Below are 13,833 nucleotides of genomic sequence, written 5' to 3' on the forward strand. Positions count from 1 at the left end.
ATATATACAATGTATAATCAAATAAAAATTTTACTTGTTTAAAAATATATATTTAAAAATAATAATATAATAGTAGTAAAGGTTCAATTTAATGGGACCCTTATAAAATTAGATCCAAAACAAATTTAAACCTAACACCATAAGAAACTCAAATTTATGTTATACAACTTCAAAACTTCTTGCTCCTTTTCACGATGATAGTCATTTTGTATGCTATATTTCTAAGTCATTCTATATGCTATATTTCTAAAGAATACTATTTTTGAAGAATACAAATCATTTCTTGGTCTTTACATCTAGCAATGTTCTTCCTCACAATTTGATATGATAAATTAATAAGACTCTAAATGTGAAGGTAATCAGATGCTTGAAGAAAATAATTATATTATAAATAATTGAAGGGAAAAACAAGAAAGGCAACAAATAATCAAACTACTTTTTATTTTTCATTAGAACTATTAGAAATAATGAAACATACTTCCATCAAGTAGAAGAGGGTGTCTTTATCATTATCTACCAACTCTCTAACCAATTTCTTCAAATCCAAAGGTGGTTTGCTCGCATAAGTCAGTTGGGAACAAATATTTGAGATTCCATATAGTATTTGTTATATTAGATAATAAGTGCATAAAATTTACCAAAAACATTTGTCAATTTTATAGGCTCCTCAATACAACCTTTATACCTTTTAATTAAGATTCCTTATTAACTATGAAATATTAGGCTCTAATTATTTGCTAGTTTTATGGGCTCCTCATTACAACCTTTATACCTTTTAATTAAGATTCCTTATTAATTATGAAATATTAGGCTCTGATTTTAGTATGCTTAATTTAATTGATTTACTTTACAATTACAATATTAAAATATAAATAGATAATATTTCAAGTTAAGAAAATTTCTAAAGTAATGTTTTTTTTTGCACATAATGGGAAGATAGAGTCTTGCAACATTTTCGTCAAATATACAATTTTTGAGAGCAAAGCTCCCACAATAAGCCTATTGTCTTAACCGTCCATGAATGGTAATAAGAGGTTTTCTAGTTGATGGGCTAGTGTATCATCACAAACTTTTGAAATATAAAAGAAATATCATTTCTAACTAGCAATTTACTTAAAGAATTTGTTCACTTTCTAATTTATATTTAGACCACGGTTTAAATAATTTCAGCTTTATTATGTGTCTAATTTTTATTTATTAGGCATCTAAGATGAAAATTTTAATGATTATTTTAATAACACTGGTGGTAATCAAAATTACCCTAAATAGCTAGTGGGTAACATTCTTATAAAAGTTTAGACTCTAGAAGTGCATTGGTACTTGCAAGTAATTAAACCAATTTGTTTTCAAATATCTCTTAAAAGAATTTACCTTGCAAGAGTCACTATGTTATAGTATATTGCTTTTTAGTTTATTTACTCGTAACAATAATTGAATTTTTTGTTAATTTAAAAAAAAAAATGCCTAAGACATCATCAAAACAATCTAGAGTGTAACCCTTGGACCTATGATCACCAGCTATATACAAATGAGATGAACCATTGTAGCTCCCAGTATTTCAACTTTGTTTCAATTAGAATAGAATAGATGTCAAATTGCAAATTACAATGATAAAATTGTATTTAAGCGCATTTTTTATAGGCTTGAACAGAACACAGTAACCTGATTAGAAAATGAATAGTGCAAAACCCTTACCACGAAAGCTTCAAATGACAATCTCCTACCCAACAGTCTTAGTCACTGGTGATATCGCATGATGCTGACAATCAAAATCTAACACTGGAACTTAAACAGCTAATCCTGGGTAGATTCCTTTAGATACGACTTATCTTTAAAAAGGAACTTGTTCTACTAGGCATAAACTTCCTGATACCAACCGATGAACCTTGTATAAGACCTTGTACAATTATTTAGTGATGGACTCATAATACAAACCTTTGTTTCCCTATAAAATGACAACATCATTCTTTTAATAGCCATTAAAAGTATCATATTGCTACTGAAGTTTTTGTATAGAGCAAAGACATTCAGAAGACAAATTTCCAAATTTGAGTCAAACCACTTTGCAACAAGCATCAGTACATGCTTACCGAAAGCATATTTCATTAACACAAGTAGCCATTTATACTAAAATTGCTATGTAGTTTCAACTTACTTGGAAGGCTACAATCCAGAAATATTTCTGAAATATTTAACTTGGTCGAAATCACAAAGCCCCTATTTAACTTGGTCAAAATCACAAAGCCCCTTACACGGGTCCCATCAGAAAGAAAAATTGTAAATTTAATTATTTATCAGACCTTGCTTTTATACAGATTTGCCATACCGATTCATTGGCTCTTGATAATGATTTAATAAAACACTAAACATGAGCAATTGTGCTGGAACATGCCTTTGGAAATTCATGTAACATGGCATGAACTTACAGAGTGTGATGGTGATAAGCTCTCTCTTAGTTCAACCAGGATGTATTCTGTAGATGCTGGAAATGTGAACAAGAGAAACATGATTAAGATGTGCACAATGCAAAAACAGCAAAGCATCTCATTGATCTTGACAATCATCACTGGCACCTGGTGCATTTGTATACTTAGTACAATCAAATGGACCTATTTGCTGGCTATGGCGCCGTACCTACACATAGAGATACATCAGTAGACTAATAACAAATTCCACCAAAACAAGACGTAAATGTCTACAACGTTTGCTTACATACATTATGTAACTATGCTACCCAAGACAAGAGAAAATACCGGAGACCATGGACCTGGTTCAGGAATTATTTTATCTGGCGGTGAATGCTGCACTCGCCCACTTTTCATTTGTAGTAATTCCTGGAAATAGCTTTCTGTCAGCATTAACAAAGGTGGATTAAAGTATGCTAATACAACGAAATCATAAATAGTTTGCAAACAACAATCATTACTGATGAACAAGGCCTCTAACCTCTCCAGCCTCTTCCATGGCTCTTAGCCATTCTTCTGAAAAAGGAGGAGCTTCAAGATTCTTAATATTCTGTACTTGAACATTCACATCATCCACTAGCTTTTCTCTAGAGTGTATACCTTGATGAGAATCCATAGCTTGTCCTTCTTGTCCTAAAATATTCTCTTTCTCTGCTATATCATCCAAAATGGGAGACGGAACAGTTAACATTGTAAGTGTCTTGGTGCTATCAACTGAATTCTTCTGTCCATTCACATTTCTCTCTACATTACCATTATCAAGAGAATTCAGCAAGCTGGAATTGACATCTAAAGGCCTTCTATTTGAACTAATTTCTTTAGCTCCACTTTTGGACATTTGCTCCTCGGATACCTTTGCCATGTCTTCATGACTTGAGTGCAACAAATGTTTAGACTGTAAAGGCTCTGAGACAGAAATTGTAGTTGTATCAGCAACAACCGTAGTTCCACACTGATCCATGTCTTCATGACTTGAGTGCAACAAATGTTTAGACTGTAAGGGTTCTGGGACAGAAATTGTAGTTGTATCAGCAACAACCGCAGTTCCACACTGATCAATGTCTTCATGACTTGAGAACAACAAATTTTTAGACTGTAAAGGCTCTAAGACAGAAATTGTAGTCGTATCAGCAACAACTGCAGTTGCACACTGATCATGAGGTTGAAGACAATTGCTGTTATTCATGTCAGAAGCTTTACATGTATCTGTTAGTGATGAAATCACTGTACCATTTGCATTTGCATTTTTTTGTTCTGAGCAGGTATGAGATATATTTTGGAAGTTCTGCTTTTCATGCACAAAAGACAACTTAGAATGCTCTTCTCCAGACACATTACTACAGCTACTTTTCTGATTATGACAGTCAACCTGAGAGAGACTTGATTGTGCAGCTGCATTACATGCACCCGAAGAAAGTTGTATTTGGTTGCTTCTTTGGTCATGGGATTCTTGTTGACCTCTAGGGGAAAGGCCAAACTGTTGTTGTCCTAGCAAGCCCAAACATGAACCCTCAACATCTGCCTCGAGCTGTGACCGAGGAAGAGGTGCTGGAATGGATGTAATAGAGCTTGTCAATGCAGATTCAGGCTGCATCTGTGTTGCCATGGAAATGACAGAGGGTGCAGTGCCCCTAGAGCCAGGGTTATGAGGCAGAGGGACCCCTGGGGGTTTTAGCTTACTACCTTGAGGGATACCACTTGGCCCTTTATGGATTGGCTTAGGTGGCAGACAATGACTACTATTAGATCGCTTTTGTACAGCAGGATGTGGAGCACGGATGACTTTTTCCTGTAACAGCCAAAATACAGTCAATCTCTAGAAAATACTAGATTAGAAAAAAAATTAAGAACCTTTAAAGTGTCCTAATGCTATTACAAAATAGTGCCAGTGAACCAGAACTTGAGGAGATAATAAAAGCTAACCGTATCAAAAAATCCATGCTTTGGGGTAGGCATTCTTAATCCTGTGGGCTTTGATTGCAAATTTACTGGCCGAGGACAACCAGATTTTTTTGGAGGATCCTTCGCTGAAAAAATTATACTAGTGTGAGCAGCACTTGTAGAAACAGATTTTGTAGGTAAGTCTGCTAATTTCCCCTTTTCAAATCCATGGTTTTGCTTGTAATTTGTAGAATCCTTGGCCGCAAGAAGTATATTATTGCGAGTAGATGTAGAAACAGATTTTAAAGGAGGTACACCCACTGTAATCCGCTTTTCAAATCCCTGGTTTTGCTTGCCACCATGTGAAATTGCTGAATCTGCAGATACACCAGAACCAGTTTTGGGTCTGAAGTGTTCGCAAACATTACGACCAGCAACCAAAGGCTCTGAATTACTACTCGTCAAGCCAGAAGAAATGGTAGAAGAAACAAGTTCAGAAGAAGTCTTAGGCAGAATCTTGTTGTTGCTTAAATCTCTTGTTGCTGAAGGTACAGGTATCTCAACCTTATGAGAAGATGCTAAATGTTTAGTAGAATCCCGGGGCTCAGAAGAAGAAGAATTTAGGGATGTAACAGATCTGCCACTAGTACCAAGATTTTCTTTTGCCTTTGATGGTGTGTTTCTGTGCATGGTAGCCTTGGTCCCATTAACTGCATGAACAATGGCTCTGATATTAAAAAAATTATTTACCATGCATTATTTAATCATGGTGTCAATTTAGTCTCACAAAACAAAGAAATACCATAAGCAAGGAAGGAGATTTTCTCTTAGTAAATTATCAAATATGTGTACGCTAGTTCCCAAAATAGCTTTTGATTTTAAAAACGACAAATTTAATATTAAGTTGATTGTACAAAAATCCCAAGCCAACATACCACATCATAAACACAGAGAAAAAGTGTCATGTCTTATTAATTCATAGCAATACTGTATTCGTTTATAATGCTCCTATACATTCACATTCAATGCAAATGTTGCCATGGTTTGTAAGGAACAATTTAATCTAATAAGATACCAAACTGAATAGCAAACCTGGCACAGTATTTCCATGTGAATATTTCATGCGTTTATGACCTGTAGGAACTTTCTTTGTGACTGTTGTTGGAGCAGAAGCACAATTCTTTCCAGACGCATCATCTATTTGACATGGTTTCTGGACATCCTCAGTACCCTTACTACCAGATCTTTTAAATGTGTGTTAAGTCAAGGGAACACACATAATTTAAAGTGACAAAACTCAGCCATTTCTTTCAAATTAATTTCGCAATATGCATTTGTAAACTAATAGCACAATTTCTTACACATTAGAAAGGGATATATAGAGGAGTCTTGACCTCCATGAGATGACTTTCTCTCGGGACTTTGAGGTACATTTGTGGCAACATTCTTTTGTTGAGTAGCCAATATCTTTGTCTGAAACACACCAAAACCAGCTAGAATCAACTCATTGTATAGAGAGAGAAAACTGAAGCACCAGTTACAAAATAATGCCTACATTAAAATTCAAATAAATGAAAATTATTGTTCAAGAAATCTCACATTGGGAAGCAGTTGAAGCTTTGATTGAGCAGGTACCATCCCTAAAGATGATGCATTTGATGTATGTGACTCTGTGAATAGATTTTCTTCAAGTGTCTCCAAAGCCAGAATATCTCCACTAAGGGTGGAGTTCGAATCCATTGAAGATCTTACAGAATCCTCTTCTTCAATGCTAAACAATAAAGTCTCATTTGACTTATTGACACTCTTGGTTAGAAGTGATAATTCAACAGGATTAAGAACTCCTGCAGCAAAACAAACTTCACTAACCCATACAGAGCAATATTGAGTAAAAAACAAATGTAATGATAGCAAAAAAGAAAGACAAAACAAACTAAAGTAATATATAACATTGTACCTTCACTGGTAAAGAAGGCTTGATCCCAGGCTAGACTTTTCCTCAAGTTGAATTGGGCAGCCCTTTTTTTCCTTGGTTGTAAATCTTCCTCACAGAGAGGTGGATATCCCCCATCTGTGGTTGGATTTTCCAATATATTCTGTTCGTCTTCCTGACAATTAACATCCTTGCGCATTGCCAATTGCTCCTTGACTTCAACACATTCCTTCCTTGACTCTGGCATTTCAATGTTTTCAACATTCAACATTATATGCTTGACCAACAATATTGCTGAAGCAAATAGTAGAGTTTCACATTCCTATTATATTTGTCTACATGTATAATTAAAAGCATATGTGGCAACCCTACATGCCTTTTCAAGATATACAAACAAGTCAGTAATTTCTTGGCTTAGGAAAATATGATTTAAGATACAATCAAAAACTCAATGCAGATACATGATATCCAGCACTGGTTTAGCAACAATCATGCTGCATTTCACTCATATGCACATTTAAGTTGTTGAACAAAACATGTGTTTTTTGTCAAATCAATTGAATGCAAACATAATGGCTTGTAGGCTCTGCATGCTAATATTCCTCACTTATAAACAATTAAAACAAGGCCTTTAGGTTGTTCACAACAACTTTGAGATGCCTGAGGCCTAAAGTAATAACTGTCAAAAGCAGTTCTTCATTAATAAATGGTTGAAACTTAAAACAGAGCCCTTGGGTTCTTTAAGAGAGCCTTGCTAAACCTGACGCATAACAGTATGAAGTTATGAACCATAAAAACTGGAAAATCATTAAACTTCAAAAGAGTAATAAAAACCATTAAACTTCAAAATAGTAATAAAAATCATTAAACTTCAAATGAGTGATAAAAACCATTAAACAGAGTGATGGATTGAAAACATAGTTCACTTTCTAGTTTCCTATCTTATTGTAGCTGACCCTTGAAGCAAACATTAGTAAATTCATAAGCTTTTACACAAAAGAAGATGAGTCCCAATCCCATGGAGTTTTGATGACATTCCTCAAATTTCAAACTGCAACTGGCAAAACCTTCCCAACTTGCCTTTCTCAAAGCTTGCAGAAGACTTTACATTGCAAACTAATACAAGTAAACGGAGGAGCGCATTCCTTTTTCATCCCTCTCAAAATTAAATTTTGAATGGGCTAAAATATCAGCCATAAATCCAATATCTTGATAGTTGATTTATTTCAGCAAATAAATAAATCTATTCTCTCTGCAGTCTGATCAGCTGAGCTCAGATTTGATTATCCCAAATTCCATTGTCAAGACTTTAAATTTCCTTTTCTGTTTTAAGGCTCATTTAGGCAAGTATTGATTTAAATTATTGTTTGAATGCTCATTCAACCATGAGGAGTGAATGTTGCGGCCTATTTTTTAACTGTTCTTATCTGAGTTTCTCAGTTTTGGTTTAAGTTCATAGTTTTTGGTCAGGCTTGGCATCCATTCATGGAAATTACTTGTGGTCTATTTGTGGAAATTACTTGTCGACTGTTGCTCTGGAAATATATCTATTGTAAGTTAATATATTGGACAAAAAATAGTCCAAATACTGAGTCCGAAGCTGTGCCGCGCTTATTTATTGTTCTGTTTTGGTCCATTCTCAGTAGGAACAGATTATTTAGCTTACAGTAACAGGGGTTATTCTGCTGCAGTTTTTGGTATCAGAGCAGTTTTAAGATGGTCAAGAATGGAGCTTGCATGAACTAGGGGAAAATTGCAAAGAGAAATGCAAGCCCTCAAAAAATAAATAAAACACATTAAAAGCCATTAAGGCCCAGATTACATCTAGATGAGTCCAATAAGGAATGAGAGAACACAGAAAATGCTGTTAGGGCAGCAGAGCCTAATGACAACAAAACTAGACAGGGCTCCAAGATAAAAGTCAATATATCAGATTTTAAAAGTAAACTTACTCTCAATTTATTCCTATACTAGGTCAAGAAGCTGGAGAAGAATTTTGAAATGTAAAAAATTGATGAGAATTATCCTAAAAGAATGAACACTGCTATTCTGCTGCAGCTCTATGGAGGGAGAATGTGTAGAACTTGAGGATATAACAAGGGAAAAAAATTATTTTATGGCTTAAGATGCTGTTACGTCTAAGAGCATGATGAATCATGCCTTCCAATTACTGAAAAAAATTATTTAAAGAATTTTATAATGTTTCAAATTCAGATGAATATACAAATTAGTGAAGGGTAGGCAACATACGGATATGTGAATGGATTAATGTTTCGACTTCAAGAATAGCTTGTCATGATGAAATTTTGATACACTCAATGCCACTTATTAAGGTGCCTTAGCAAAGGAGAAACTGAACTGGAAAAGCAGATTGACGAGTAAGAGAATCCAGAGGAAGACAAACTTCCTCAATTGCTGCCAAAAAAAAAAAGTTAGAAAGAAATCCGAAACCAAATCAAGGAATGACTTTGGAGGTAGGTAAGAAGGGCAGTAATTTTATAAAGAGTAAAAACTCTTTAGATGTCTCATTTGTAGTGAAGCCCACAGGGCCATAAATTGCCCCTGATAACCCAAAAGGGGAATAGTATCCAAAAAAGAACATTTCACAAAAGAAGTTGAATCTCAGATGCGAGAGAATTTGACACTCCAAATAACCTTGATATATAAAAACAAAGAAAGCTTGGTGGCTAATTCGAGGAAAAGAGTCGTACAAAAAAATGCATGTGTATGGACAAAGTGTGGATTTTTTGACAATTTGGTGAGTGCAAAAATGGACAATAAATTGTAGGTTGCTTGTGTTACAAGATCTAACCCTTATAAAATTTCTCATTGAAGAGGGATTTTAGTGTAATTACCCAGCAGCAGCTATATAGTACAAATCTACGACCTTTTCTACAACTTATGCAGTTCATTTGACTTTTGGCTGCTCTGTGCATCCATGTGTGCCACAGCTCATTCTTATTAGAGGAAAATTTAACCATATTAAGGAAATCTCAAGAAAGTTGAGCCTAAATCCATCAAGCAAGAATGAAAATCGCTCAAAAAACACAGCACTCCAACATTTTATTCCTAGCAATAAAATCCAGGAAAAAGTGGTAAAAACTATCACCCTTGAAGAGGAAAGAAAACAATAAAAACCCTGAGATTGCAAGGGTTATTTCATTTATATGAAACCATACGTCTACAAATTTTTATAATGAATCTATATAGCCCTACATGTTATGCGAGTCATCTGAAATTTGACCACTCTGTGAGTGATATAACTATTGCTAAACCAGAAAAGGCACCCAAACACTGATGTGTAACTAAGGATCTGACGTGGTAGAAACAATCACAGATGACTGTACACGGATCCAGCAAAGGAAGAATGCAAATTTCTCCAATGATAGAGCATTCCTAGCCTCTATATAAATATTACTCCCAAACACTGGCTAATTAAGTCATTAATGAAGAAACAGAACTCCATAATTGCAGGAAAATTTAAATAAACCCTAGATTTCAGCCTTCGAAAATGGCACCTGTTCAGATCAGAAAGTTATGAATGTCAGAGGCTCCGAACATGGCTACATAATGTACTTATTAATATCTTTATCAAAAATAGAGCGTCGAATCCTGACTTGGAGTTCTTCGGAAACTCACCATTGAGGGAAGAAACTGAAAATCTACACATAGATCCACATTAGAGAGCTAAAAACTCGTCCAGAAAAAAATGTGATAGGTTTCCCTCTACACAGATCCACACAAACTTTGCCTTCTTCACAAATCGCATGGGATAGTTTCAAGTTATATGTACATGCCAATACGGAAAAAAAAAATCCTTACAGAACAGAGTTTATATACTCTATTGACGCCACCTCTATAAAAATGTGAAGGGAGCTTAATTATTGTTCAGTAAAATTTAGCACTAATTGCACGAATATTCGAAAGTAAACAATATCAGTCACATTTTTTTAAATGTAACTCTTGAAATTGCAAAAATCTTTAACGGGAACTCTGTATTTAGACCTTTGAAAATTGTATTCCTCTAGTAAAGCCAAAAATGTGGATTTTTGCATTTTGGGTGTTGTCTATCTGTATATGCATAAAAACCGACATTTATCTTTAACAAAGTGGTACACAAGCCTTGATCCCTGCGGATTAACCTAAAACAGAAAAGTACGCAAATCCAGCATAGCATAATGAATTGGGTGCATTTCGATTTATCAGAATCTCTACGCACACCCCGCTCCCAAAAAGGGGTCTTGAAGAAACCCAAAATTGTTTTTAAAAAAATAATGAAGACGAGGGAAATCTTTAAAACCTAGGAAATTACAGGAACAATGAAATAAATTACTGAGCAGAGGGTTATGTTGAAAAATGAACTAAATATACTCACTCGGTGAAACGCTAGGTGCGGGGGCTCGAACTGATGTTGCCGGCGACTGGCTGAAATCAAAATTTTCATTGTAATTCGTTGCAGGGGATGTTAAGAGGCTGTCGTCCTCTGCAGACACATCGATGAGGTCATCCACATTGCCTGTAAGATCCATCTATTTCAAACTACATTACAGAGCTCCCTCCCTGCGATTCGAAACCCCGTCGTGACGAAACGCCAAAAAGCATTCAACTATGTGGGTGGAGTGAAAAAGGGGTCTACACAGAGGGCTCCACGGGAGGAGATCGATGGCTACTTTGAGCTCTGATAACGTTCAAATCCCAGCAGGCGGGAATGGGAAGACTCGGGTTTTAAAAGGGGATGAATTGAAACTCGATTGATCTGGGAGATTAAAAACAAAATTATTTAATTGGAACCTTTTGCGGTGGTGTTGAATAAAAGCCGTTCATCGTTCGAGGACGGATCCTCTTTCCAAAAGTCTCAAAAGACTAGACTTGTCTTATGGCCGTTGGGAAAACTTTATTCTGTATTTTATTTTTTAAGACACTATTATTTAATTGGTTGTTAATAATTTGATTTTCCTTCTATTAAAAATGATTTTTATATCAACTGATTTTCTGTCTATTAATAATGATTTTTAAATCAATTTTTTGTAAAGTTAAGATACATTTTTTCTAACTTAATAAACTAGCACTTGTTCCTCATAGGTCGATTGTTGATCCATTATATCGATCACATGTTACAATTTACATAATCAATGATATTAGTAGCTAATTTATATAGATTTGAACAAAGTCATAAAATTTTACAAATAGATTTGAGTAAATCAATACACATAGTTACATTCATCCAATATATGTTATTTCACAGTATTATATCCTCCTACTCCTTGTACTCCTATGTATCACACATTACCTATGGAAAAAGAAATTTAGACTTCTACAAATTTGAAGAAGTTGGAAAATGGTGGTTTGTAGATCCTAAACTAAATTCTCCTTATCAAATCTAAATAGCATGAACAAAAGCATGAAACATGGTTTCTTTGGGATTCACACATTAGAATTTTCCTTCTTATCATGGATTGACAAAATGAAGGCTTCTAGCATTATTCTAGATAATTGATATGTATGCATCCAACTTCCCATTTTTTGCAATGACAATTGAATGATCTTGAGTCAGCTACAATGTATTGAAGTCAAAGGTTTGTGCACCATTATTAATGAGACACCTTTTCTCTCTAGGATTGCATAAAAGAGTATAAATAAAATTATTTATCACTTTAAAATTGATGTTACATTTGACATTAAAATTAGAAATCTTAATTTTATACCATTTTGGTGGAGAATACTTAAAAAGTTCAATATCTAGATTAGTTTTAAAAACAAATTGATAGATACAATGCGCTCCCTAAGGATCTCAAAGAATCAATAATAAAATTCAAATAAAATACAATATATTCATTTTTCAAAATAGATATAATGCCCTCAATAAGAACCCTTAAAAATTCATAATAAAAATCAAAGAAAGTATTATTGGTAAGAACAATATCATAACAACAAAAAATTATTTATAAAATATAATAACTTAATCATACAATGTTTTATTATTTTCAAGTGTTCTTGCAAATAATTATTTAAATGAAAATATTCTTAAATAACTTCTCATTTAAGATTCATAAAATACAACTAAATTAGATTATTAAATTGGAACGCAACTTGTTAAAGATCTTATGGATAGAAAAAAATAAACAAACAAATATTATATTATATTTCAGAGTTACAAACATCACCCAAATACAATTAACATTGAATATATTTTGAATTAGCCTAATAATTAATAATAAGTGTATAATTTTTTTCCAAAAAAAATCATATAATTTATACAGTCATGAAAATACATTATGTCGAGAAATTGGAACCAACATGTAGCCAAACATATCTCTCATTATTAGAGATATTAACATTGTAGACTGAAATCTATACTCTTTAAATTCTTTTTGACAAGATTGTAAATGTGTATCATCGATACGAATCCAAGACTCAAGACTTTTGAAATCCTAGCACATCGCACTTGCACCTCTCAATGAGGAGTTGCAGCAAAAATAGCACAAAAAAAGTTTGATCTCACAACAAAAACAATGGAGTTGTTTAATTTATTTGACTAGTAAAATTTGTGAATAGGAATTATGCATTAGATAGTGTAAGTTAGTGAACTGATTATTAACGCTCTTCAGAATGATGGGTTCTTTGAGATCTATAGCTCACTCAAGACTAAATAATATCCCTTCTATGGCTCGAATGTGTGACATTATTTCTTCTATTTGGTGAGTCATTTTGAATTCCAGCTAGTCTTAATTCTCCTGTTTGTTTCCATCACCCTAGCATAATTTTTGAGCAGCGGGATTCAGAAAAATGGTTGTTCCCTACTTGATTAAAAATTTAGGTATTTGTTGTTAATTTAGGAGATAAATTGAGAATACACAAAATAGAGAAAGAGAGACATGATTTATCGTGGTCCACACCGAGAGCAGAGCAAATATATTATTCAGTCATTGCAGCTTGCAGCTTACATACACAGGGCTTTCCCCTTATATTTATACATTAGCTTTTCAAGAGAAGATGAAGAGACAAATAAGAAGAATGTGAAATGAACAGACATGACAGTTGGACTTCACATCCAAAAATCTCCCACTTGAAGTTCAACTCATGCTACAACCTCGTATCTGAATATCCTCCCACTTAAACTATGCTTTCCCTTACCAATCCCATGGTAAGCAATTGCCAAAAGACAATCTTTGTAGCCGGAATAGCAACCACAACTAATCGCTAATCACATCCAACTATCCATACAACATCAGTAGATTTATAACCACATAACCAGCCCATACAATAAATCACCAATTATACCATCTTCCAACAAAACACACCAAAAGGTTATTGATGTGGAAAAAACTAGAAGACCATTATAAGGATATTTAAATTGCATGAGCAATGTCAACTATAAGCTGACTCAATCTACCAATCAACACATAAAAGGCATTGCATTAACTTGAGATGATCTACGAACCGCAACCAACCTGCTACAAAAATGACATCTTCCAAGTCCTCATGAAAGACCACGTATTGTTGTTAAAAAAACAATGAAGTACAAAAACAATAGATGACCTCAAAAAACTCTTG

General features: G+C 34.0%; 1 protein-coding gene across 7 annotated transcripts; it reads right to left on the reverse strand.

The window, feature by feature from the left end:
• Window positions 1-2,262: 2,262 nt before the first annotated feature.
• On the reverse strand, window positions 2,263-11,115 carry LOC149570318 (uncharacterized). Of its 7 annotated transcripts, none has more exons than XR_016362917.1 (10): window positions 10,655-11,115; window positions 6,304-6,519; window positions 5,946-6,190; window positions 5,725-5,819; window positions 5,439-5,599; window positions 4,389-5,056; window positions 2,947-4,254; window positions 2,717-2,848; window positions 2,574-2,634; window positions 2,263-2,482 (listed from the first exon to the last, which is right to left on the reverse strand). XR_016362917.1 is itself a non-coding variant. In XM_089822952.1 (10 exons), exons 1-10 carry the CDS (start codon window positions 10,806-10,808, stop codon window positions 2,403-2,405), a joined length of 2,955 nt encoding a protein of 984 aa, XP_089679078.1. In that variant the 5' UTR covers window positions 10,809-11,115; the 3' UTR covers window positions 2,263-2,402. The 7 variants fall into 7 exon arrangements, 6 of the variants coding, with proteins under 6 accessions (XP_089679078.1, XP_089679073.1, XP_089679077.1 ...); XM_089822952.1 differs by having other exon boundaries at window positions 2,754-2,834; window positions 5,481-5,543; window positions 5,741-5,819; XM_089822947.1 differs by having other exon boundaries at window positions 2,754-2,834.
• Window positions 11,116-13,833: the final 2,718 nt, after the last annotated feature.

Source organism: Cupressus sempervirens, chromosome 3 (genome assembly GCF_028749045.1).
Source record: "Cupressus sempervirens isolate cs-2001-9-10 chromosome 3, ASM2874904v1, whole genome shotgun sequence".
Taxonomy (NCBI): domain Eukaryota; kingdom Viridiplantae; phylum Streptophyta; class Pinopsida; order Cupressales; family Cupressaceae; genus Cupressus; species Cupressus sempervirens.